Source organism: Ursus arctos, unplaced genomic scaffold, assembly GCF_023065955.2.
Source record: "Ursus arctos isolate Adak ecotype North America unplaced genomic scaffold, UrsArc2.0 scaffold_5, whole genome shotgun sequence".
Taxonomy (NCBI): domain Eukaryota; kingdom Metazoa; phylum Chordata; class Mammalia; order Carnivora; family Ursidae; genus Ursus; species Ursus arctos.
In genome coordinates this window covers 64505461-64532966 of record NW_026623067.1, presented here as the reverse complement: position 1 = coordinate 64532966, position 27506 = coordinate 64505461, and the positions used below count along the sequence as shown (strand labels likewise).

At 41.3% G+C, this 27506-nt stretch overlaps 1 protein-coding gene across 12 annotated transcripts in view; it reads left to right on the top strand.

Moving 5' to 3' along the window:
* Positions 1-4586: 4586 nt before the first annotated feature.
* The window catches only part of ACOT12 (acyl-CoA thioesterase 12), a 94999-nt gene continuing 72079 nt past the window's right edge, over positions 4587-27506 (top strand). For 6 of the 12 annotated variants that reach the window (XR_008957577.1, XM_057307300.1, XM_044384076.3 and 3 more), the window contains exons 1-5: positions 4606-4782; positions 11888-11957; positions 17394-17454; positions 20913-21014; positions 25990-26125. Coding sequence is in view for 11 of the 12 variants with exons in the window: in XM_057307300.1 (XP_057163283.1) it covers positions 4656-4782; positions 11888-11957; positions 17394-17454; positions 20913-21014; positions 25990-26125 (496 nt within the window). In the remaining variant the exon portion in view is untranslated. Of the gene's footprint in view, positions 4783-11881; positions 11958-17393; positions 17455-20912; positions 21015-22330; positions 22434-25989; positions 26126-27506 lie in introns of those variants that run through there. The other 6 variants (XM_048221139.2, XM_044384073.3, XM_044384072.3 and 3 more) reach the window with 3 other exon arrangements.

Sequence of the window (27506 nt, the reverse complement as noted above, 5' to 3'; positions counted from 1 at the left end):
ACACTAGCAAGAGGAGAGTCCAACTCAGACACAAACCCATCTCTCTGGACCTGAGACTGGGGCTCTTTCTCCTGCACCTGTCAAACTGCAGACATGCTTGGGAAAGACTGCGATGACAGCTCCACCCCAGTGATTCTTAAACATTAGTGTGCAACAGAATCACGTGCAATTTTTGTTCCAACACAGATTATTGCCTCACCCCACAGTTTCTGATTTAGCACGTCTGGGTGGGGCCAGAGAATTTTGAGAACCACTCTTAGAGAGGGAATTGCTTGAGAGCCGGCTTAGAAAGCAAGGGAATGCTGAGGGCGGGAGACTGAAGAGATCTGAGGGGAAACTAGAGGCAAAGGAAGGTCAACTTCAGGGGCTAAGAAGAGATGGGGGGGCTCTGCCACATGGCATCAAAGCACCTGATCAGACATTAGTGCAATCTCTACCTTTGGTAAATCACCTTCTCTGAGACAAACATGACCAATTCCTCGAACACCAGAACCTACCACAACTCATCCCATACGAAACACCTAAGTTGAGTAGCTCTAGAACTATTTTTATAATTGAATATATAATTTAGAAACCTATCAAAAAAGTCTCCAGCCCTCAGATGGTTTCACTGGAGAATTCTAGAAAAACATTTAAATCTATGCAACCTCTTCTAGAATGTAAAGGGAATACTTCCTGATTCACTTTATGAACCTGACATCAAAACCAGACAAAGAAAGTAATAAGAAAGAAAGAGAACTACAGACCAATATCTCTCAAAAATATAGAAGTAAAAATCCTTAACAAAATATTAGCAAATAGAATTCAGCAATGTATAAAAAGAATTATATACCATGACCAAGTGGGATTTATTCTAGGATGCAAGCCTGGTTCAGTATTTGAAAACAATCACTCTAGTCCAGCATATTGACAAGTAGTGGTGTTGGCGTCCAGGGGTCTCCATTGGGCAGTGCCTGGGATGAAGGTGGGGCCCAGCAAATCTGGGGAAGTGGAAAACTCGGACTCTATATACACAGCTTTTGTTCAAACAAATAAAGTGCTTCACTCCATGTGCATTAGGTGACTCCTAAGTTGTTCACCTAATGCTTGTCTGTCTGTGAGCGGGGGCCACTGGAAGCACAGAGACAAACGGGGAAAAGGTTGGCTTGAGGCTCCAGATGCTAAATGGGACAGTCCAACTCCCCAGGGTGAGACTGATCCCAAGAGTAGGGGCCAGGAGCAAAGAAGAGGAAGAGACCCTGGAGAAAGTTGGCAATTCCTAAAATGAGAAGACTCCCAGCGGCCTCTGATACTCAGCACATTGTAAGTACCATGGCTTTCTGTGCCTTGCCTGAATGGCCTCAGCACCCACCATTCCAGAACCCAGCACGAGCTGACAGCGTCTCGCTGCCTCCCGAGGGAGAGCTCTGCCTGAGAGCCCTTGCCCTGTAGTCGGCATCGGTGCTAGGGAGTCAGTGCTCCCCAGAGCAGCCTTAGTCAGTGAGGGATGGGGGCGGCAGTGGGAGTGGGGGCGAAGCTGGAAGATGAAGACGCCAGCCCCCGTGTCTCTAAGAGGGGTAACTTAGGCTGTTCTTCATGAACTTTCATGTGCTTATGACTCACCTGGGAGGCTTAATAAATACAGATTCTGATTCAGCAGGTCTGGGGTGAGGCCTGAGATGCTGCATTTCTGACAAGCTCCCAGTCAAAGCTCCTGCTGCTGGTCTGGGGACCACACTTGGATTCCCCTGCCAGTGCTCTCTGTCCTTTCCTCCCAAATAAACTGTTTGCTTTCAAATTCTTGTTGGAGGGTGTGCTTTGGGGAAGATACTTTTTCCATCTCTCTTCTTGCGTTTTGTGCTCCTTGTTCTCAGGTTTCTATAAGCCTGACCGCTACCTTGCAATGTGACCCAGGGCAAACATTTCATTTCCTCATCTCCAGAATGAGGGGGTTAGACTGTCTAGTTTCCTTCCCACTCCAACATCCTAAAGATGTTCTCATTATTCTAGTGATTATCATACTTTCCATACTCCTCCCGATCTGCTTTCCTGCTCTTGTGCATGACCTTTAAAAAATCAAGCTGGCTTCACATTCTGCTCATCTTCAAAGGATGTCTTTAAACAGAAATGGAAAATGGAAGCCTTTTCTTTAAACATAATAGCAAAAATCCTTGACAGATAAAGGATACAGCAAATGTTCACACATGCAGATGACATTTTCATTGTGTGGGCGAAAAAGAGACCATTCACAAAAACATAAGAACAGTAGTTTCAGGCAGAGGCTGAAAACGAAAATCAGTGAGAAACCAACAAAAGATATGAGACTATAACCAAAGGACATCTAAATAGGAGATAATACACATAAGAAAACACAATAGTGAGTTTGTGAACTTGTCTGCTTTTGGATCAAACATCCCCACACATACCTATGCAAACACAAGCTGTCCCCTTCTGGATAGTCACTCTGAAAAGCTACCTTCTCACACCTATGCTTAAAATATTTACAAATTCCTCTAGTTTACAAGAAACCAAGTTCATGAGTATATACATAATATCATTTTAGTTGCCGTTTTTTTTTTTTTATCTAAAACGAGAAGACCAACATAATGCAAACCCTATTTCTGGTAATTTAATTAACTTTCTAAAATATTAATAAATGAAATTCATACATGTCACCATCAGTTATTGCTGTGTAACGTATAATGTCCAAATCACAGGACATACAAGTTGTTAGGTCTCATGCATGAGTCTGCGTGCCTGCTGGGTGGCTTAGCGTCGGCTGCAAGTCTGCAGCTTGGCAGGCTGGCTCCGCAGTGAGTGAAGTCAGTATAGCCCCCAGATGCTGCTGGAGAATGCTACTCAGGCATATCGTCTCCCCGTGGCAGAGGTCACACATTCCCAAGAAGAGGAACAGGTGCTGCTTTGAAGGGCGAGGCTTGGAACTGATACACTCCTACCTCCCCATGTTCCATTCCAAAGCAAGTCATGCGGCCTAGCCCAACATTAGTAAGTGCCTCCCATGAAGTTATCAGTGGACGGAATGAATATGTGCTGAACGATAATCGAATCTGCCAAAATGGTATGAAGAAATCTAGAGATGTTTTCCAAAGAGGGGGGATGTGAGTAATAACACTATTATTGAAATAAGGATATAATTGCATATGAGGACTGTCTTGGAGGCACGAGTTCTACTTTGTTGTGAGAAGTCATTTTTATGCTTTTATGCTTTTTATAAAAACCAAAATTAATGCTTGCCTAACAGGGCATCCAAATTGTATTTATACTTGTATGGGACCGCAACCTACCCACAGAGGATCCCACAGTTGTTAAGGCCATGTTGAGGTCATTCTTCTCTTTCATAAAATCTTCAAAAGGAGAAGCAAAATGACCAGAATCTCCATTCTGCTGTCTCTAGGCTGGGGCTTGGCAGGCTGCAGAGGGATGAGAAAGCGTCACCAATTTGCTGGAGTCGATTAGGTTTTGTGGTAAGCTGCTCTGGACAGTCAGGAGCCCTGAGCTCCAACCAGGTGCTGCTACTTCCCTAGCTGCTCCTCTGTCGGGTTGCTTCCTCTCTCCAGGCTTCCCTCTCTTCACCTGTAAATGCTGTCCCAGGTGCAGCCCGCCCCAACAATACAGTCGCTAGGAATGGATTCTATGCTGGATGGTTTTCTGCTGTCTCCGTTTCCTTAATGAGAACGGCTTTGTAAAGTCACTGATTTCAGCTCTAGGAAGTGTAACAGCTTTTATGTGTTAACAGCTAAGAATGAAAATTCTCATTTAATATTCTAGATTTTGTCTTCTATAAAGATGAGAGTGTCTTGGGATTTGCTGGGATCATTAATAGTGAGGTGACAGTTTCTAATCTTAAATTCTCTAGATTAAAACCAAAAGATTGCCTTTCTTTGAGTGACTCTGATGAGCCTGCAAACATCAGCACTGTGTGTGTGTGTGTGTGTGTGTGTGCGCGCGCGCGCATGTGTTTGTGTGTGTGTATTTGTTGGGTAGTGGGGGTGATTTCATAACAAAATGATCAGTAACACAGGGCTTTGGGGAGCTATGATAACATCCTAAGAATCAGAAGGTGTATTTGGAACTAGGGCTTGAGAAGTGAGCCCCCACTGTATCTGGCCCTCAACAGCCGGGGGCGGGGGGGCGGGGAGGTAGTCAAATACTTGAAACCCGGCTTCTAAAGCCAAAGTCCCCATTCTCTGGACAGCATTTAACTAATCAGTCCTTAACCTCCCATGGCTGTCAGGTTCTTCAGACGGATGTTAACTTCGCTGACTTAGCAAACACCTGTATCATCTTAGCCAGGAACAGGCTACGAATTTCCTACGTTACTTCATTTAATTCTTCCCACAGTCCTCTGACGTAGGTGCTGCTATCCTCCCCTCACAGGTAAGAAACTCGGGCCGTTCCCAGCTTTGCCAGCCTCCGGGCCCCGGATGTGGCCTCCTCCGAGACAGAAGAGCGTTCTGTTTCGCCCTCCGCGTGCCATTGTCGGCACCCCAAATCCCGCCTCCGCGTGCACCCGGCGGGCCCTGGCGGTCACCTGGGAGCAGCATTCAGGGCCAGGGGGGCGGGCGGCGCCGGTGCCCTGCCGAACGGGGGCGGGCTCAGCGCGGCCTCACCCGGCTCCACGCCCTCGGCCCGGGGTCTTCGCTGCCGGCCGGGCCATGGAGCGCTCGGCGCCCGGAGAAGTGCGCATGAGCCAGGCCGTCCAGCCCGCGCACGCCAACCCGCGCGGCGAGCTGAGCGCCGGGCAGCTGCTCAAGTGGATCGACGCCACCGCCTGCTTGGCGGGTAGGGGGCTGGCGGGGAGGGGTGCTGTGGGGGCCGGAAGGCGTCTGGCGCGCGTGTGGTGGTCGGGGAGAGGGGGCTCGATGCGTTAGGGGGTGTCTGGGAACTGGCGCGCGGGCTGGGATGCGGGGGTGTGGGACGGCGGGGGTCGGGAAAGGGGGTTTCCCGAGGACCCGGGTGCGGGCCGACCCACTCCAGTGCGGAAGCCGACGCTCGGCGCCCAGCCGGCCCCGTTGCTGGACCCGGGGTCAGTGAGGAGAGAGAAGGAAGGAGCGGGTGTTTACACTCGTGAGCCCTGTGCAGCTGCGGGCCGTAAGGACTGAGCTAGTTCCTCCAACACTGGGAATGACCTAGACCAGTGATTCTCAAACGTTTTAGTCTTAGGACTACTTCATTAAATAAGTGAGGACCCCGAGAGCTTTAGTTTATGTGGGTTATTTTTGTTGATGCTTACCATATTTGAAATCTTTAAAAACTAACTCATTTGGAAGAACAAGAATAAACCCATGACGTAGTTTTATTGAAAAACAACTATATTTTCAACTATAATAAAGACATACTTAGAGGCGTGGTGTTAGTTTACATTTCTGCAAATCTCTTTAATGTCTGGTTTGAGAGGAGATTACACACTTCTCCTACGTGCTCCTGCATTCAGTTTGTTGCTACCACACCTTATTTAAGTCTCTTCGCAGGACCTTTGCACCTCCTTCTCATTTTATTATTATGCTCTTCTCTTGGCCCTTTCCGTCATTATATCGCAACTTAAATAGCCTTTTCTCAGAGAAGTCTTTCTTGGTCTCCTGTTTACATTTGTATCCTTTCAGCAGTGTTATCACAATGCCCTATTTCCTTCATACCACGTAGCACAATCTGTAATTATTTTGTGTATTGATATGTTCACCTCTTTATTTCTTGCCTAACTAATGAGCATGTGAACTAAAGCTAGTTCTCCGTGCTTAGTAAGCTCTAAATAAAACCTCCTGCTTTTGTGGATGGGTAGGTCGGTGATGGATGGGTCCAGAACTTGGAATCTCATTTCTAAAATGAAGTCAGGCTTTGCATATGGCTCTTAACAGACTCAGCAAATGTACATTTTGAAGGAAAATATGTTAGGATAAAATACTAGAGCTGGAAGGAGTTTAAGATCGTGTATCTTGGGACTCTTATTTTACAGAGGACAAAAGAAAAGCCCAGACGATTACAGAACCCTGCTTTTCTCACTGCATCAGTAGGGTTCTAATTCCCCATGTGTTAACGACCCACAAAATTTAGTCATTTATTTATGCCAATCTGCTTGTTTGTTTTCTGTTTGTTGATAGGTCTGTTTGGTTTCTGTCTTAAGTTTTTATCAGTATTTGAGGTCGATTATAATACATAAATAATGGAAGCATGAATATAAAATTAATTCACATCTAAGAGAAGTGTAAAAATCACTGAGGTTGCTAATAATAATGATGCCTGTTGCCAAGGAAACTGAATATATTATGTGAATATTGAAGTGACTTTCAGTTACCTCACTTAGTGCCTCTGTCCTGTAAAGGATAAACAGTTGGCGTCCTGCACCTGTCACAAAAATTTCTTTGGAAACTCAGGCCGTAGACTGATTCAACTGATAGCCAATTACTCTGGATGAATAGTTATATTACTAACAATACAATATTAAAGAAACCTTTAAGATACAGTTAGTTTGGGGCGCCTGGGTGGCTCAGTCATTAAGCGGCTGCCTTCGGCTCAGGTCATGATCCCAGCGTTCTAGGATTGAGCCCCGCATCAGGCTCCCTGCTCAGCGGGAAGCCTGCTGCTCCCTCTCCCAGCCCCCCTGCTTGTGTTCCCTCTCTCGCTGCCTCTCTCTCTGTCAAATAAATAAAATCTTTAAAAAAAAGGAGATACAGTTAGTTTGGACACACGTAAATACCTGTGTTAAACACTCCACGTGAGAAGCACCACATTCTTAAGGGACGTTATTTAGCCAAGGTGTAACGGAATCTGTGGCAGAGAAATGCTGTACCATAGTGCTTTACTTTATATAATATCAATAATACAAACACTGCTTTTCCTGCCTTTTTCCCAGGCAGAGTTCCTTATTGACCAGCACTCCTTGCAGCCGCTTACTATGATAAATAATGATCATATAGTCATAGCCCCCAGGGCACAGCCGTGACTCTCAGGCACTGCTAGATTCTAAAATATCTTCTCAATATTTAAAAAAAAGATTTAATATGTTCACTGTCATTTTGGCATTAAACCTCATTTCTGTCAGTAGTCCCATTTTTCTAGTTCCTTGAGCCTAGAGGATTGAAACCATATCTTAGGCATCCTCTACCCTCTATATCCATTTCTTATTTTAAAATATCACAAAGTCACATTTCCCTCTATTTCATCTCTGCATCTTTTCCAGGGTTCACTCTCTCAGGAATGGCATGCCAGCCATCCAGTTGGGCAAGTCAGAAATCTAGAAGTCATCCATTCTTGATACCTCTCTCTACCTTGCTTCCCCCTCTACATATTCAACCCATGAACAATGTTACCTTAAAGGAATCACTCAAACCCAACCACTTTGCTGTGCTTCCATTGCCACCACCTAGGCCAAGCTCCCATCACCCTTCATGGGAACTTCAGCAGTGGCTTCTAAACTGATCTTCACCATTGATTCTGGTCTCTTCTCTATGCTGCATCTGAAGTATTTTTTGAAAGTGCTGATCTGATCATATCATACGTTGTTTATCTTCCCCCATTGTCTTCCTTATCAAGGGCTATAAGTATCTAGCATGGTAAGTATCTCCTATCAGAAAAAAAAAATGTCGCATAGATAACAACTATAAACTCTGGAAAAAACATTAAATAAAAGCTACTTATGGCAACTGACAAGTGAGCAAAAGCAGATTTAGAACATTTGGAAGTCAACACTTAGAAGAAGAGAGTGGTACTAGCTTTCTCTGTTTCATTTTGTTTTTTTATTTTTTAATGACTTTAAGTCAGAAGAAAGATTCCATTCTGTTGCCAGCTAAATTTCTGATGGAAAACCCACAGACTTGCTTGTTCAAAGAGCCAGAGGATTTGGGAAGAACACAGCTACTGAAATATGAGGAGGAAAATTCACGAAAGGAGTGAACCAGAGAGGCAGAGCCCTAAAATCTATGTTTTTTTGCTCAAATCTCTGGTGAACCTTGAATCATGTATGGATAGGAGAAACTCCAACCTTCCTAGATAATGCCAAAAGAACTGAAAAGGGCTATCCCAACCTCTCGGGAAACAAGATTTTTATAGTTTGAGTTTAGTTAACTGCTTACTTGAAAAAAACAAAACAGTACTCTTCAGAGGAACATGTAAGAATCCACAATTTCTACAATATATGACTCCCAATGGCTACGATACAGTTAGAAATTACTTGAAATACGAAGAAACAGGGAAATGTGATGCATTCTTAAGTGAAAAGATAATGAAGATCAATCCCTACATGACCCACATGCTAGAATTAAGCTTCTGCGGTTCTGTAGCAGCTCTTATAACTATGCTTGAGGATGTAATAAAAACTGTGATCATAAAGAATGAGAAGATAATAAGTTTCAGCAGAGAAATAGAAACTAAAAAAAGAACCAAGTGGAAATTCCTGAATTGAAAAATTACAGTATCTGAAATAAAAAAATTCACTGGATAGGCTTAACAGCAGAATGGAGGAGACTAAGAGTGAATAAACATAAAAATGGACAATAGAAATTATATAGTCTGAAGAAAAGGGAAAAAATGAATTTCAAAAATGAACAGAGATTTATGAAAAAATACTTCAAAAGATGTAACATACTTATAATTGGAGCCCCAAAAGAGATGAGAAAAAGTATGAAACATAAAACAAATATTTAAAGAAATAGTAGCTGAAATTTTCCCACATGTGATGAAAGACATATATCTACAGATTTAAGAAGATCATAGGATACCAAGCAAGATTAATACTAAAACAGCTCACATCTAAGTACATCACAGGCAAACTATAATGAAAAGAAAATCTTGAAAGCAGGCAGAGGAAAACACTATGCTATACCTAGGAGAACAATGATTAGAATTACTTCTGACCTCATCAGAACATTGGAGTCCAGAAGATCTGGATATCTTTCATAATAATTATGAAACTGTCAACCAAGAACTTCAAGGCCCTGTGCATAGTCCATTCTCAGCCAACTCTTCAGCCTTACTAGCTCTCCTTCTTGCTTTCTGCATTTTTTCCCAAAGATTTTATTTATTTATTTATTTATTTATTAGAGAGAGTGTGCACACTTGAGTGGGGAGAGGGACAGAGGGAGAGGGAAAGAGAGAATCTCAAGCAGACTCCATGATGAATGTGGAGCCCAAGTCAGGGCTCGATCTTACGACCCTGAGATCATGACCTGAGTCAAAATCAAGAGACGCTTAACCGACTGAGCACCCAGGCACCCCTCTTGCTTTCTGCATTTTATCCTCAAAGACCTTGATCAGGATCTTTGTAATTGTTGTTCTGCTCATTGTGCTCACCTTTTCTGTGTTCTTTCTCCTCAACACATCTATTTTAGTCTTAATCATCCTTCAGATCTCTGCTGAAGCATCCCCTCCACATGGGTCTTCCCTGACACCCCACCTAGGTCTGGTTTCTCAGTTACAACTCCCATAAAAATCATGTTTTCCTCAGGGCACTTAATTCATTTTGTTATTACTTATTCATTTTATTAATCCCTGACTTCTCCACTACACTCTGTGAGAACAATCATGGCTGTTTTATATTGCCAGCCCCTTACATAGAGGCTAACATACCACAGGTATTCAGTCAACATTAGTTAAAGGAATGAATGAATGGAGATAGCACCATTTTAATCAATCATCATCTCATACCTGGATTACAACCACTTAGCTAGTCTGCTGCTGTTCCCAGCTTCTCTCAGTTTCTCCACAAAATCAGCAATAGCTTTAGAGTTTCTCCACTTTTATTGGTGTATTGTGTGAAGGACAATCAAAATCAAGAATCAGAGCAAGTTGGTCCTATTGAATTCATAGATGACACACTTGTAAACAAAATAAGACAATTGCATAGAATCACATGTAAAAACTGTGGTCCTGTGTTTTGTTTCCCCATATTTTTGTTTTTTCTTTCTGATTAATGACCCTTAAAAGTCTATAGTGTAAACCATGGCTATTGAGCCTCTGGCGCCCATATTTAGCTAAGCACTTCTCTAAGAGTGTTCCTTGACTGCCCTTTTCTGAGAGTTCCTATTGCTTCTATAGTCAAAATCACTATTTAGAACAATGGAGTCAATCTTTCTAAGCCTAAATTTCCTCATTTGTAAAATTAAACTAATAATAGTACCAACCTCATTTAACTGACATACATAAATACTTAGCTCAGTGCCTGGTCAATAAGAAGTGTTTAATAAATGGTAACTATTATTATGATAATGTTTGTTCATAATCTCAATCTAGTGTAGTGCCATAATTATATATAATAGATATATTTTATATATATATATGTGTGTGTGTGTGTATATATATAATAGGTGCTTGGTATATACAATAAAAATTTAAGCTTGTTGATTATTTCACTTTAGTTATCATTTAAATCGTTCAAAATTTGTCACTTATGTTGACATACATGGTAACACTTTCTTAACGAGAATAGTTTAATAAACTCATGCTCCTTTATGTCAGGTAAGTGGAACAAATGTCTATTAGGTACTCCTTAGTCAATGTTTTATAGCATATATTTGCAAGGATCCAGTAGTTCTCTGGAAATCTTAAGCTCTAGAAGGGCACCGACGATGGCTGGCTCTCTAACTGCCACCAAGTGAGCTTGGTAAGAGATAGGACTGACTCAGCTCAATGTCTGGAGATCAGTAGGAATTTAACAGAGGTTTGATACACGGAATTCAGTTGAGCCCAACTTGAGTATTTTTAGAGTCTCATACTTTCACATTCCCTTCCTGTCATTGAACTTAATAGCTGGGAAGCTAATCATCCCCTCTCCATCACTCACACACACAGTGCTGCTATGGTTACTTTTCTGGTAACTCAGTTTATATTATGTGCATATTTGGAAGAACAGTTATTTCCAACCGGTAAAACCAAAATGTCCGATTTTCTACAGATTAGATTATAGGGAAGAGTGTTCTAAATACCTGCTCTCGAGTATTTTCACGCCTCTCTTTACCTCGCACTGTCAGTATTATTGCAGTTAAAGTAATCCACACAAAGAAGACAACATCGGTGTAATTCACTGTCTCTTTCATAATGCGGCAGCAGAAGTGAAGTCTCCAAAATTAAAATGGGGTTAAAAGTTCCTAAAAAGCCAGTGCAATCTATTTGGGCTTTAACTGACTGTTTGTCAAAATCAGATTCTGGCAGAAGCACATGTCCACATTTTTCCTAAAGAGAATAAGTTCTGATATATTTATATAAAAATCAGCAATCAGGAAAAAAAAAACACCTCAACAAATTAAAGGCAGACAAGAAATATGGAAATAGCTAGGGTTCTTCCTTAACCTCATTCTACCCTATTTCATACTTTCGTCTCCAACATAATTCATGCATACTGAATTTGGTAATAATGAACAGTAAATATTGACTAAATACCTAGTCTGTACACAGACTGGGTATTTCTCTGATACCCAGAGAAATTGCTCTCTGATTTGGGGTATGATTTCAGGGTCTCCGTACCGTTCAGTGCTTATACATGTTAACTGGTCTAAATATATGCAGCTTCTGGTCATGTGGCATAATGGATACATCTTTAATGCGTTGTTTTTAAAACAAAAGGGTAGCATCTGACAAAATATTTGAAGTTGGCAGAAAATTACTGAAGTTGCTATTCCAGTCGCTAGGTATACTAGGTATTGAATTTCAAATCAAAGACACTGTAAGTTAAAACTTAGAAGAAAGTACAGTAATTTCCATGCAGTAGAAATACATCTTACAGAGCGAAAGAACTGTTCTTGGTCCACATCATCCACAAGTGTGGGCTCAGAGGTAATTTACTGAACCAGAGGATGAGTTACTAGAATAAGCCCATTTAATTTTTATTTCTTTTCCCTTATGCTGAAATATTTAAGCATAACTACTAATGCAGCACATTTTTACCTGTTTTTTGAAGCGGAAAGACATGCTGGGGTTTCCTGTGTTACAGCCTCAGTGGATGACATACAATTCGAGGAGACAGCCAGGTACGTGGCATCGCTCTACCACACCTTTCTCCTGGGCTTATTGGCTCATTTACAACATGTATTTGTGGCACCTAGGCTTATTCATTTGGAGTCAGTGATCCAATTTGTTAATAAAATAAATAACATTTGACCTCATGTAAGTCCGTAAAAGAATAATTGCAGGACTTAGTTATAGTTAAGACGTTTAAGTGTAAATTCATAGTCCTGATTTGTGGAGAAACAGCTCTCTGAATAGATGCATTCTGGTATGAGACAGCAGGATTTCTATGAGCTGCTTCTTCATGGCTTCTTCCTCTACTAGAAGAATAATTAATGATAATAAGTAGGTCTAGGATGGTGAATTTCATCATTAGGTTGTTGGGTAAACATTAATTCATCTGAATACAGATGTTAAATTATGAAAAACATATTATGTGTGGGAGTGTGTGTGTGCTTTACCATCTCTTATTGCAGAAAATCTCAAGATCAACAAAGATTTCAAACATACACAAAAGTAGAGAGATTCGTATAGTATATCCCCAAGGACCATCACCCAACTACAATGATCAACTTGGGGACACTCTTGTTTTATCAACACCTCTCCATACTCCCCCTCACGCCTGGATTATTTTGAAGGAAATCTCAGGCATCATCTGTGATTATATATTTCTGTGTGGTAAGGGCTCTTTTAGAAAACATAATAACATAATCACAATACCATTAACTGAAATAGTTATTGCCGGTGGTCTCAGAAAATATATTTTTTTAATTAATTGTTTTCTTGAATCAGGATTCAATATGGTTGATAAGTCTTTTAACATATAATTTTCTCGTAGTGTATTTTTTAAAGAAAAAAGTCGTTTGTCCTATAGAGTTCACCACATTTAGTATTTGCTCATTGTATCCCTCTTTAAATTGCTTACCCATTCTTCGTATTTCTTGTAAAACGATAGTTACATCTAAAAACTGATTTGATGAAGTTTTGATATTTTGGTAAAGCTGGTTCTTGTCAAGAGCATATGATATCTGATGATCATTACCTAGAACATTATTTCATTAGATATTGGTAAAATGGTGATATGCCAGTCCTACCATTTCTTCTTCATTTATTTTCTCAAACATTGGTGTAGAGAGAGCATTTCTCTCATTAATCATTGGTTACCCTTAGATAAAGTTTGTCCAGGAAAGACAGGCTTAATTCTTTCCCTTTATTTAGTATCATTATAAGCCCATGGACTTTAACGTATCTGATACATTTCAGTTTGGATGTGGTTATTCTTATGGATGCTCAAACTGCCTCATCTTTGAACAGTGGGAGCTTCTTCAGCTTGGCTCCTAAGTTCTTTGGACATAACCGCAAAGTTAGACGTCTTTCATAACTCCTTTGCTTTCTGGTATGACAAGGTGGGCTCATCTTTTATATTTCCTTACAAAAACTTAGAGTCATAAATTTCTTCAAAAGAAATAGTAAGTAGAGATCACAGCTAGGGCAGAAAACGTACTCATTTATAAAGTGTTGGTCATTTCTAGTTTTTTTCCAGAGGATAGAATTAAGAATTATTTGTTTTTTAAAGAGTTTATACTAATACCTGTAATAAATTAGGATTATATGGTTTTACTTAATTTCTTTGATTTTATGTTTGTATCACTGTTTTTTGTTTTTCCCTGAATATCTTGATCCTTGAAGACAATAACGTAACTTACAAGGAAAAGAAAGTGAGAAGGTCATCTGTTACTGGTCTTGGATGGTTCTCAAAGACCATGGAGGTAGTTGCCGCAGTTTTCAAGCCCTAAGTAGTCTTGTCCAGTGAGATGCTCAGTCTGTCTCTCCAGCCTCACTGTTTACATTTATCTATTCGACATTTATTTATTTAGATACAAACAAAATTAAGTTAAATAAAACCACATACATGAAGAAATTACTTCTTCAAAATTGAGACAGAAGAAATTTTTGGCAGGAATTAGAATCACAGACATGGAGAGACCTTTATAGCTCAGCCCAGCTTTCTCTTTGTACCGATGAGAAACTGAGGCCTAATGCCCTGAGCAAAACCAGGGGACAGAGGGTGCTTTGAGCCTGGATCTTCTTATGCTTAATCCAGTGCTTTCCCTGGCCCACTGCTTCTGTTTGTGATCAGCAACTTTTACTGAACGCTCCCCAGTAGTTGTTCTCACAGGCAGCTGGAGTGTCATTGAAAGAGCTATGGAGATTCTAGAGTCTTGCAAATGCAGATAAAGGTACAATGACTAAGCTCACATACTAGTTATGTGATTTTTCCTGAAGTAGAACAAATTGACTTGTGTTTGTATCTCAGCAAAATTACAAATTACTACAAATCCAAACTTATTTAGGACTACATAGAAGCACCGTTATTAAATTTAGGAATGTCAACAGTATATTGTAATAAAGTATCTATTATATAGTTTGCAAACTTCTGTAAATTGGACTTAACTAGTAACCTCATCAGTGAAATGTGGGTTGCCATTTTGCTCCATTTTGCACCATTTTTTGTTTGTGTTATCAGAAAGGATTTGTGGCCACTAACATCATGGAAAGGGACCTTCTTGTATTTTTTACATGGGACCTGAACCATAAAAAGAGAAAATTGGAAGCTACATATAGAAATCCATATAATTTGGTTATAACCCATATTGGATATTTTTAAAATTCTCAGATATTCATTGCCTATACAAAAAGTACTGCTCTGGACTCAGTAGGATATATGAATGATGACGGCACAATTTTGGAGTGTAGCAGTCACTGAGTCTGGTGAGAGTCAGACAAATACATAATCATCAAAATAGAAATCATGATAGGATGCAAGGCTAGGACGAAATATAAACTCCATCCTGTGGGGTAGTTTAAAAGGTGCACATTTTGACTGGAGAATCAATGAGAGGGGTAGCATTTAATGTGTGCCTCAAATGAGGTATAGATTTTCATCTGGTGAATAGGAAAGAACTTCACATAATGGCATGTGTAAGAATCTAAGCACGAGGGTGAGAAGGAGCAGAAAGTGCTCAGGAAAAGCCTGGTCTGCAGAAAGGTGATGCCCCAGCAGTAGACTGGGGCTGCATAACAGAAGGCCTTGAATGCCGTGCTATGAAACTGGTTTTATTTAGTTGAAATTCTGGTCATTCCATTCATTTGACATTCAGTGTTGAGAGTCTGGTTTGGTGGACAACCAGGTTCTTTGGAATTCTCCTACTTTTATTTATGTATATATTTTTAAGAAGATTCATTTATTTATTAGAGAGTGAGTACACATGGGGGAGGGGCAGAGGGAGAAGGAGAGAGAGAGAATCCCTTAGCAGACTCTGCACTGAGTGTGGGGCTCAGTGCAGGGCTCCACGTGGGGCTCAACACAGGGTTCAACCCCACGAGCCTGAGATCGTGACCTGAGCTGAAACCAAAAGTCAGACACTCAACCGACTGAGCCAGCCAGTTGCTCCTGGAATTCCCCTACTTTTAAAGGCAGAATAGGGTTCACAGAAGAGACAAAAGTGGCCTGTGCTTTCCCCCCTCAAGTCTGACTGACAGAGAGGCATAAGATTTTAGTAGTTGATGAGTACAAAGTACTTTTGTAGCTTTGAAGAGGGACTGTAACGCCGCCTGGCACTATTACTGTGAATCTCTCCTAGAAACTTTACCAAACAGAGCTAGGAAGTTTACAAGGAAGAAATACAAGGAAAAAAGAAAATTGATTTGGGTTTGCATGTGCTGGATATGGAGATTAAGATAAATTGGGTGATGTGTGTGGAGGTAGCTGACACCGAGCCTAGTAGAGCCTCCAGGACTATTAGTTGAATCTGTTGAGAGAAATTTGGAAATATGGCTCTGAATTTCAAGAATGAGGTCCACGCTAAAGATGTAGATTTGAGAATCATTTCTATAAAGATGACAGGATCATGGACAAAGAACAAGGTGTTCTAGGAAGAGGGTGAAGTGAGAAGAGAATAGGACAAAAGACAGAAATTTAGGAGAGGTCTACACTGAAGGGATGGATTAAGGAAGAGAAATCAGTGAAGGAAACTGAGATAGAAGAGAGAACACTGTTTTGAAATCCAAGGGAAGAGAAAGCCTCCTGAAGAAAGACATTAAATGAGATGAGACGTTGGATTTAACTGTTAGGAAGTGACTGTGGAAGGATCAGAAGTGAGATGTGGAGGCAACAGCCATATTTGAGCAGCTGAGAAATGAATGGGAAACAAAGCCCTCAAACTTCAGCCCCTGGTAAAATCCTCATCTTGGAAGACTCATCTTAAACATCACCTATTCTTTGACTCCTTTCCCAACTTTCTGAATTAGCCTCTACTTTATGGGTGCTTTTGTAATACTCGATCCTTTCTTTTTCAAAAAATCTCATAGCATTGTACTTCATCTGTGTGCATACTGGTGTCCCAAGCAAAGACTGGTATCCTTGCAGTCAGCAACCTTATCTTGCTCATCACTGTATCCTGAGGTCTTAGCTTAATGCCAGGACTAGTTGTAACTCGGTAAACATTTCCTAAATACATGAGTTAGATAAAGAAAGGAGTATTTTTGGAAGTTTGAATATGGAGGAGAAGAGAAAAAATGTTGAGATAGAATAGGCTTGAGAGAAAGATCGTTAAAAACAAGAGGTCTTGAGCATTTGCACAGACTGATAAGAAGTCAGGAACGCGGCAGAGATTGCGGGTAGAAAAGAGGAAAGAGCTAAGCAGGCCTCAGTAGGGAGGAAAGGTAATGAGGGGGTGTGTCAAGGGCACAGGTACAGAAAGAGGTCTGGAAGAGACCTATCTTTATTCCACTGAAACAGAAGAGTAAGGAGAAGAAAAGGGAGAGTGTAGTTTAACTTTGAAAGTAAGGGAGAAAAATCGAGGAGGCTTACATTGGGTAGACCCTTAAGGTGAGGTAAAGGAACAGGAGGTAACTGGGGGGCCTGAACACAAAAGGTCTGGAACAATTTCAGATTGTATGACCAGGATTCCTATAATCGTGGAGAGTGAATGGATCCTCCAGCAATCCTGGGAGTCCATGTAAACCTGGTGAAGTTGATCAGTTTGCTCGCTTGCTTGTTGGTATGTTTATCCATTATTTGTGAACAAACATTTAAAAAATAAATGTCAGTTGTATAGGTAGGCTTGTGTGTTTGTTTTAACTTCTCTTAAGGAAGCAGCTGTGATATAATCAAAGTACCTTTTGCAGATTTTGGAAGTCATTTTGCATACCACCTTTGCAAAGGCCCTTTTCTGTTTGAATAGAAGTAGTCAGCTAACATACATGTGGCTTACAGTGATTGGCATCTGTTCTTACAGCTGTTTTTTTTTCTGTTATCATTAACCTGAGGTTTCATGTATGAACATATCAGCATGATATGGGGGGACTCCTCTATGGCACATGCATTTAAGTGAATCTTTAAGTCTGAAATGAGATGTGCTAGGATTACTAAAGTCCGTCCCTCTCTTTGTAACTAGAGTTGGACAAGTTATAACCATCAAAGCAAAAGTTACCAGAGCGTTCAGCACAAGCATGGAGGTGAGTGACCCCTTTTCTTCTGACTGTTGGTGCTTCATTGTATACAGAAGGCAGAGGAGGAGGTCTGGAATAACTTGGAGTTCATGAGATTCTGAATTTCAGAAGGCCCTTGAATCTGTAGTCAGGCTCACAGGTAAATAATAAGAACCTTGTGCTTCCCAGTCAACTCTGCTACTAAAATTAAATGTGATGAGATCCACTATTTTTATAGAGAAGGACACACAGAAAGTAAACACACAAGGGAGAAGGATACCTCTTTGTTCTTTGCAAGGTATGGGTTTTATTTCTTTATTCTGACTACACTTGTTCTCCATCTCTTCACCTTCTATTGGAAACTAAGCCCCATAATTAGCTGGTTTTTGAAAGGCAGAGTTACTGAAGTGAGAAGGGAAGTTTAGAACATTTTTCTTCTACATCCACTTGGTTTTACTTTCTTTACCACAGTTGTGAAAGCAACATTTTCAGAGGCTTTTGAAATCGCTGTCCAGGTGAAAGTAGCAGGAAAGGAGTTACTGGATCCTCTGTTGCACCTTCTAGGTTGGGTAGTACCAGTCCCTTTGATCTCTGGATCCAGAAGACAGGAAGGGACAGGGCTACCATCAGAGAGCCCCACGGACTAGGTGGCTTAACCAACAGAATGGTATTGTGTCACAGCTCTAGGAGCTAGAAGTCCTAAGTCAAGGCATCGGTGATGTTGGCTCTTTCTGAGGACTGTGCAAGAGAAAGTGCCCCAGGCTCTCTTCTGGCTTCTGGTGATTTGCTGGCAGTCTCTGGAGTTCCTCAGCTTCTCCTGCATCACCCCTATCTCTGCCTTCATCTTCACGTGCTGTTCTCATGCTGTGTGTGTCTGCGTCCAAATTCCCCCTTTTTACAAGGACATTGGTCACATTGGATTCGGTGCCCACCCTACTCTGGTGTGACCTCATCTTAACCAATTACATCTGAACCACCCTATTTCCAAAGTAAGGTCACATTGTAAGGTACTGGGTTTGGTGGGGGACATGTTTCAACCCATATTCCTACTCAGCAGAACCATTTGGCAATAGCCACACCTATGGTGATGGCTTTACCCCTGTATCCGTGTGAACGGAGCACAAAACACTTGAAATCAGAAGAGAAATGTTTGTGTTGAAAACCAGCTCTCTCAACAGTTGTGATGATGCTTTCTTGGCTGTGGGCTCCTGACTTTTGCCGCATGGTAGCCACTGGGCTTGGCCTTTCACCTGAGGGCTACTGCTGTTCTTTATATTCAGCCCAACCATGGGTAATAGCTCTTTTTCCTTCTAGTTCCTAGCCCAGCTGGAATTTCCAAAGGAAATTCGACTAAAAACTAAAAAAGAAAAACCCAGTGAGTTTAAAAGCACAGATGTCTAGGGCGCTGGGTGGCTCAGTCGGTTAAGGGTCCGACTCTTGATTTCGGCTCAGGTCATGATTTCGGGGTTGTGGGATCAAGCCTCCTGTCAGGTTCCACGCTCAGCAGGAAGTCTGCTGGAGATCTCTCTCCCTCCCTGTCCTTTTCCCCCTCCCCCTCCCCGCTGCTTGCCTTCTCTCTCTAAATATTTAAAAAGTAAGTAAGTAAATAAATAAATAAATGCACAGATTTCGGATCCTAAGGAAAGCAAATCTTAGCCTCGCCTCGCGCTAATTTAGCCGCTCTTCCCGGTTGAGGTCTTCGGCGGTCTCCGAGTGTGCTGTGTATGCAGTGAGGTCTGGCTAGAGGCGATGCCAGCTTCCGCGCGCTGTGTGAGTTCTTGCTCACGCTCCTGCTCTCCAGCCCCAGAAGGTGCTCTTGTCTGGCCTTGTGAGCTTCTACCCTACGCATGCCCGGACCGGTGGCGCTCAAACACGCAACAGGACCATGGGCAGGTTTCTGGCGTTCTTTCCTTTTGTAGCCCCCTTCTTTCTGGGACACTGCCCGCACATCTCAGCTGCCTTGGTGTCCTTGATTTCTGGCTCCTCACGTTGGCAAGATTCAGTTTCCCCTCCTTGGCCATAGTCTGGGAATTACCTTCAGGCCGAGCGCCCAGGAAATTCAAGTGCTCCTCTTATCTGTTTCCTTCTTCCTTGGGGCTCACAGTTCTGCATTGTGTGCTACCTTATGTGTGAAAATAGTTGCTTCCTGTACTTGGTTCAGTTTTTCTAGTCGTTTTCACAGAATGTAATTGCAAGCTGACTTAACTCTGTTAACTGTTGTAACGGAAGACGGTGTTCAGAACGTGTTTTAACTCTCTAGAATTGTGGGGTTGAAAATGGATGGCTTAAATTTGGTTAATCACCACTGAGTTAACTGAGGTGTTACCATGCAAATATTCCTTTGCACTAATAAGGTAAGTGACATAAAATAAATCATGGATTATTGAATTTTCTTATATGTGAGGTATCTTCATACGTGAAGACGTAGAAACAGCTGTTCTGTCTTTGATAACACAGTGCTAAGCTAAGATGCCCAAGGTGGCCCATGATTCCGAGAAGAGCGTGTTACTTATCAGGGATATGTGGGGCAAGTGTCTGTTAGCCAAAATTTAATGACAGATTCCTGAGTTTACCAACCCTTCTACGAAGTGAAAGCCGCAGGACCTAAGCTTCAGACGTCTTCCCATAGGGAAATCCAGTCCATTGTGGTGTCACCATAGTGTCTCAGCCACCTCTTGCCATTCCCGAAAAATAAAACTCCAAGAAAAGGAAACAAAGCTACAGATAACATGATGCCATTTTGTCCACGTTATAAAACTGAGAGACTAAAGATTTTTAAAAGTTTTGGTACATCTCTCTAATGATCTATAAGGCGTTCATGAATATCTTGTTTTCAAAAGCATATTTAGTAATGATGGGATTAGAAAATGCTTGTCAGATAGTGTCAGTTTTTAAAATTATAATATAAAGCTATAAATACAGTGTGAGAACTCTATGTGTATATTTACATACACATAAAACTGAAAGAAAATTCACCTAAACGTTAGTAATTATTAGTCTGGGTGGAGGGATTGCTCATAATATTTGCTCTGAATAGTCAGATTCCATTTTTATCTATTTTTATGTTTACCAAACTTTCCATGGTAAATACGTATTTTTCTATAATCAGAAAGAAGTTATTTTTTAATTATATGGAAAATCACTGAACGAACAGTGTTGCTTAAAAGTAAATTAAAATGCTGATTTTAGGGGCACCTGGGTGGCTCAGTCGTTAAGCGGCTGCCTTCGGCTCAGGGCGTGATCCCAGCGTTATGGGATCGAGCCCCACATCTGGCTCCTCCGCTATGAGCCTGCTTCTTCCTCTCCCACCCCCCCTGCTTGTGTTCCCTCTCTCGCTGGCTGTCTCTTTGTCAAACAAATAAAATCTTTTAAAAAAAAAATGCTGATTTTATTGAAAAACAAAAGAATGATAAAGGGCTTCATTGCTGCAATGTCGTGTGTTATCTGGATGGCTGTTTACTGACTTTTTTTTCTTTTCGTTTTAGATCAGCATCAAGGTCATAGTACAGGACATGTTCACTGGTATTGAGAAACTTGTTAGCGTGGCTTTCTCGACATTTGTAGCCAAACCAGTTGGAGAAGAAAAGGTAAATTTTCTGGGCGAAGAAGTATCTAACATGTTATTCAGGGACGTGTTAACGATTGCATCAGAATGATTATGGAAAAAAAAGACCTTTCTCCTTACTGTGACATATGCTTTCCCAAGATTTGTTGTCCACCCTTGTTTCTGTAGAAGTTGTCACCGTGTAGTAATATAGTGTTGTGTACCTTAGAGAAAGGGGGATGTCACCAGTTAGTGAAAGAGGAAAAAAACACTTTTAAATGATGTGAAGGGCCTATCAGTTTCTCGAAAATAGTGTTTGCTGATTTCGTTCTTTTCTTTTGTGGTTATATAGCTCAAAATTGAGTTAAAATAATTAAAAAAAAATTAAGAGCAACTTAGTAAGCAGTTGCATGTTATGGTCCAATCATTCGTTTAGACCTGAAGGAAGACTGTCAGGCTGAACTAGTGACGGTTAGAAATAAGCCTCAGGGCATATGGAGTAAAAACAGCCTTAAAATAAATAGGTTGTTCCGATATGTGTGCCCAGGGGGCTCGCCTGGCCATTGGCCAAGAGTGGCTTGTCTGTAGTCTGCTGGGCGTTTACTCATTATCATTTCTTGGCTTTCCTTTTCAGGGTCAGGGTACCTGGGAGAGGTTCTGCATTTAGTCTAAGCATTTTTAAATGTCATAATCCAATTTAGAATTTAAATCTCTCACTGCAAGGCTCACTCCAGAGGTGGGCACGGTGGCATCTCCTAGTTCTGCTCACTCTACAGAAGAGTTCTTCCTCAGACTGCCTCCAACTTTAGAGCTGGGACAAAGCCGTGTTTTCGGTGTACCCACCAGAGGGGACAGCAGAGCAGCACTCACAAGCTACTCCTCACTTGGGCCGGGAGGCAAAGAGATGGATGGGACTGAATTAGTCCACCCGGATGCCTGGGTGGTAGGTGTCCCTGCACACTCTTGTGCGCCAGGACGCTTCTCCCAGGCCCTGTCCAGTATTAGCCACGCCACAAGACATAGGCACATTGCCCAAGGGCATTCTTTTTCAAACTGAAGCTTACATCAACTGTTATTTAAAATGCAGCTTTCTGGGCTGTGTCTCAGACCTACTGCATGAGAATCTCATATAGGGACTTGGAACCTGTGCTTCGACAAAACAACCCAAGTATCCTATGTTCATTAAAATCTAAGACATCGAGGTAGGTCTTGCAAACCCTTCCGTTTTTCCTGGAGTGCCCAGACATCTCCAAACCCTTGAGAATGAGAGAATATGACAGGGCTGAGTGCAAGTGACAGAGAAGAGTCTGAGTCACCATCCTGTTCCATGTTCTCATTCTGACTTCAGAGACTCGTGGAATAAGAATATAATCGTCACACTTCAGTTCAGCCTCTGCTGAGCCAGAAGAACTGTTTCCCGAAAGCGTTTCTGGGCAGTTAGATGCCTTGCGGTGCTGCCAGAGTAAGTCAGCTCAGGTACCCTTTATTGTAAAGCTCCTCTCCAGACTTTCCAGCCAGTACCATTCTTGTTCAGTGGCACTTCACGAAGAGAGCTATGACAAGCCAGTGGTTTGGTCTGAAACAGCAGGCCTACATGCATCTCTGTCCAAAGGGAGTTTGTTCCGGGATGAGACGGGCAATGATGAGGCTTAGTTCATCAGTTGCACAGACTGGATCATTGAAGGACTCAGAACTCCACAGGCGATGCTCGTGCAGGGCTCACTAAAGCGAAAAGAAATGGTAGAGCCGGAGAAAGGAAGCACAGGCAACCATCAGAGCAGTTCAAGGCTTCCAGGAATAGTTCTCAGGGTCCTTTTCCTTTTTTTAGAAAAATTATTTTATTTTTCCATCATGGTAAGTGTACTCTTTAATCCCTATCCCCTATTTCACCCGTCCCCCCACACACCTCTCCTCTGATGCCCATCTGTTTGTTATCCATATTTAAGAGTGTTTCTTGGTTTGTCACTGTCTTTTTTTCCCTTGCTCATTTGTTTCTTAAATTCCACATATGAGTGAGATCATATGGCATTTGTCTTTCTCTGACTTGTTTTGCTTAGCATTATACTCTCTCGCTCCATCCCTGTAATTGCAAATGGCAAGATTTCATTCTTCTTTATGACTGAATAATGTTCCATTGTGTGTGTATTACCACATCCACGTCTTCATCCATTCATCTCTCAGTGGACACCTGGGCTGCCCCCATTGTTTGGATATTGTAAATAATACTGCTATAAATATAGAGGTGCATGTATCCCTCTGAATAATGTTTTTGTATTTTTTGGGTAAATGCGCCATTATTACTGGATCATAGGGTAGTTCTATTTTTAATTTTTTGAGGAACCTCCCTGCTGTTTTCCAGAGTGGCTGCATCAGTTTGCATTCCCACCAGCAGTTGCAAGAGGTTTCCCCTTTCTCCACATCTACGCCAACACCTGTTGTTTCTTTTGTTGTGATTTTTGCCATTCTGACAGGTATGAGGTGATAGCTCATTGTAGGGTTTTTTTTTTTAAGATTATTTATTTATTTATTTGACAGAGAGAGAGAGAGAGAACACAAGCAGGGGGAGCAGCAGGCAGAGGGAGAGGGAGAAGCAGGCTCCCCACTGTGGAAGGAGCCTGACATGGAGCTCAATCCTAGGACCCTGGGATCATGACCTGAGCCGAAGGCAGACGCTTAACTGACTGAGCCACCCAGGTGCCCCTCTCATTGTAGTTTTGATTAGTATTTCCTTGATGGCGAATGATGTTGAGCATCTTTTCATGTGTCTGTTGGCCATCTGGATGTCTTCTTTGAAGAAATGTCTGTTCATGTTTTCTGTCTATTTTTTAATGGGATTATTTGGGTTTTGGGTGTTGAGTTGTATCAGTTCTTCATATATTTTGGATACTAACCCTGTATCAGATATGTCATTTGCAAATATCTTCTCCCATTCAGTAAGTCGCCTTTTAGTTTTATTGATTATTTTCTTTGCTCTGCAGAACTTTTAATTTTGTTATAGTCCCAACGGTTTATTTTTGTTTTTATTTCCCTTGCCTCAGGAGATATATCTAGGAAAATGTTGCTATGGCCAATGTCAGAGAAATTACTGCCTGTTCTCTCTTCTAGGATTTTTATGGTTTCAGGACTCACATTTAGGTCTTTAATTCATTTTGAGTTTATTTTTTGGTATGGTGAAAGAAAGGGGTCCAATTTCATTTTTTTACACGTGAAAGTCCAATTTTCCCACCACCATTTGTTGAAGAGACTGTCTTTTTTCTTATTGTATATTCATTCCTCCTTTGTCAAAGTTTAATTGACCATGTAATTGTGGGTTTATATCTGGATTTTCTGTTCTATTCCATTGATCTATGTGTCTATTTTTATGCCAGTACACTACTGTTTTAATTACTAGCCCTTTGTAATATAACTTGGCATCTAGAATTGTGATGCCTCCAGCTTTGCTTTTCTTTTTCAAGATTGCTTTGGCTATCAAGGTCTTTTGTGGTTATATACAAATTTTAGGATTGTTTGTTCTAGCTCTGTGAAAAATGCTGTTGGTATTTTGATAGGGATTGCATTAAATCTGTAGATTACGCTTGGTAGTATAGACATTTTAACAATATTTTTTCTTCCAATCCGTAAGCATGGAATATCTTTCCATTTCTTTGCATTGTCTTGAATTTCTTTTATCAGTGTTTTATAGTTTTCAGAATACAGGTCTTTCATGTCTTTGATTAGGTTTATCCATAGATATTTTATTGTTTTTAGTGAGTTTGTAAATAGAATTGTTTTCTCAATTTAATTTTCTGCTGCTTCATTATTAGTGTATAGGAATGGAACAGATTTCTGTGCATTGATTTTGTATCCTGGGACTTCATTGAATTTATTTATCACTTCTAGTAATTTTTTGGTGGAGTTAGGGTTTTCTATATACATATCACGTCATCTTCAAATAGTGAGAATTTTACTTTTTGCTTAACAATGCAGATGCCCCTTTTTTCTTTGTTGTCTGATTGCTGTGCCTAGGACCTCTGGTACTATGTGGAATGAAAGTGGTGAGAGTGCACATCCTTGTCTGGTTCCTGACCTTAAGGGAAGAGCCCTCAGGTTTTCACTCTCAGGGTCCTTTTCAGTTATACAAAATAGCTTCACCTGTAGATTGGAGAGCCAAGACACAAGTTTCCGGGGTGGCCTTTTATACCCCACTGGTGACACAACGAAAACAAGGCTGGGCAGTTAAACCAGTACAAGTATTCAAGTCTGTGTATTCCTGAACGAACAGGCACGGCAGTCTAGGGGAGTTTCAGACTCGGAAGCAGCGTATTCTGAATCACTAGCTGCTTCGTCTTCCTGGCTAAGGGTCAGTACCAGCCCTCAGGTGTTCTGGAAATGAGCATGGAGTCACCCCCAGCCAGCTGACTTCCTTATGCACACAGGTCAACAAACAGGCATCTGTGGCAGAGCTTGAGCCCTTGGTTCTGTTGCATCATATTTTCAGGTTTCTGGAGGTCAGTTAAAGCTTTGTTCTGACCGTTTGGTTCTTTTAGTTTGTTTGTTAAATAATGTTTTCACTGTGTGATGAAATTTCCAAATTAGAAATGTCTCTCAGTACTTGATAGCTTTCTCTAGAACATGCTTTTCCCCCCTCCCTTTGAGAACTTAATTTTACAAGAAATAGAAAACATTTCTTGGTAAGAATTCAATGGACTCCAAGTCCCCCTCCTCATTCATTAATTTGAAGAATTTTTTTTATTTGTAGCTCTGTTGAAAATTTTAAAAATCAGGGAAAGTTAGTATTTGGAAAACTCTTTAAAGTACGTATCTTATTGTATGAAGAAATAATAAAGTCTATATTGGTTTTTTTTAGTTTAAAAATACTTTAAGAAAAAAATTTAGTCAAAAATATATGTAAAAATACCCAGAAATGCTATATTTACTTTGAGTTAGAAAACAATGTAACATACAGGTTTTTTTTTACAAAACTCGTGTTGTGTTCTTATAATTAAAGCAATGAAAGATCAATGTTTTTCTTTCTCTAGATTCATTTAAAACCAGTCACACTTCTAACTGAGCAAGACCATGTGGAACATAATCTGGCTTCTGAGAGAAGGAAAGTTCGATTACATCATGAAGATACCTTTAAAAACCTGATGAAGGAAAATAGCAACTTTGACGGTCAGTAAATCGACTTCTAGGAACTTCAGTTCTATGACTGTGACAAGTGAAGGGGTCCTTTCTTAGAGCACACTTCCTTTCACCTTGTTATTACAGTTGGGCCCTGGCGATGCTAGATATCTTCCCCAACAAATCCAGTGGCTGGAGAAGGAAAGGCCTGGCCAATTCAGCATATGACTCCTGACACCGAAGACCTCTTTAAATTGGAGGTTCTCTGGGGGAGGAGACAGGAAAGAAGGGTGGCAGGGACCAGGCAGTCCTTATCCATAAGAATGCGCTCAGTAGTGATCAACGAATGAAGGCATGACAACGCGATATGTCCAGCTGGTGCTTCACAGTTTACTAAGCAGTCTTTCATTCGTTACTTCGTATGAGCTGATTATAATATCAACAAAGGAGGAAACTGAAACCGAGCAGTGAAGACCCTTGCTAAAGATCACAGGGGCTATGAGCAGAAGCGCTAAGATTCTATTCCTGTTTCCTGGCTCTTCCCCGGTAACACTGGGTCTGATGAGCCAGAGTGTCTCAGTTCTCTGGCTGTGATCTCCCAGGCTCTTTGAGGCCTCATGGGGCCAGAATGGCAGGGTAAAGAGGGCTGCCTTGCCCCTCCCCTGCCCTTCCTTTTCTTCTGTCCCCATCTTCTGCAGCCTGAGGAGATGACCTGTGGGAAGAGCAAAGTGGTGAGGTTGGAAGTGGAGTGGTCCAGGTCAAGTCCCTCTGCTCACCACTGCCAGGGGGGCCAGAGAGTTCATAGAAGGTCCAACTCCCCCTGAGCTCCAAAAGCAGACACACGTAGAAGAGGAAGGAAGGGATGAATACTTATTGACATGGATGGAACTGAAGGGTATTATGCTAAGTGAAATAAGTCAATCAGAAAAAGACAAGACAATTATCATACGGTTTCATTCATACCTGGAATATAAGGAATAGTGCAGAGGATCATAGGGACAGGGAGGGAAATCAGAATGGGAATAAATCAGAGAGGGAAATCAGAAACTACAAGAGACTCTTGACTCCGGGAAACAAACTGAGGGTTGCGGAAAGGGAGGTGGATGGGGGTATGGGGTACTGGGTGATGGGCATTAAGGTGGGCATGTGATGTGAGCAGCACTGGGTGTTATATGCAAATAATGAACCATAGAACATTACATCAAAAGCTAATGATGGATTATATGTTGGATAATTAAATTTAAGTAAAAAAACTAGAATGGGAATGGGATAAATCTGTAAAAAAAATTAAAAAGAGGAAAGAAAGGAGACAAGAAAGGATCAGAATGAGACTATTAAAAGAGAGGAAGGAAGAAGAGGACACACAGATGCCAGAGGAGAGAGGAAAGGCAGAGGCAGTGGTGATCTGTGGGGGCTTTATTCTGCCCTGCAT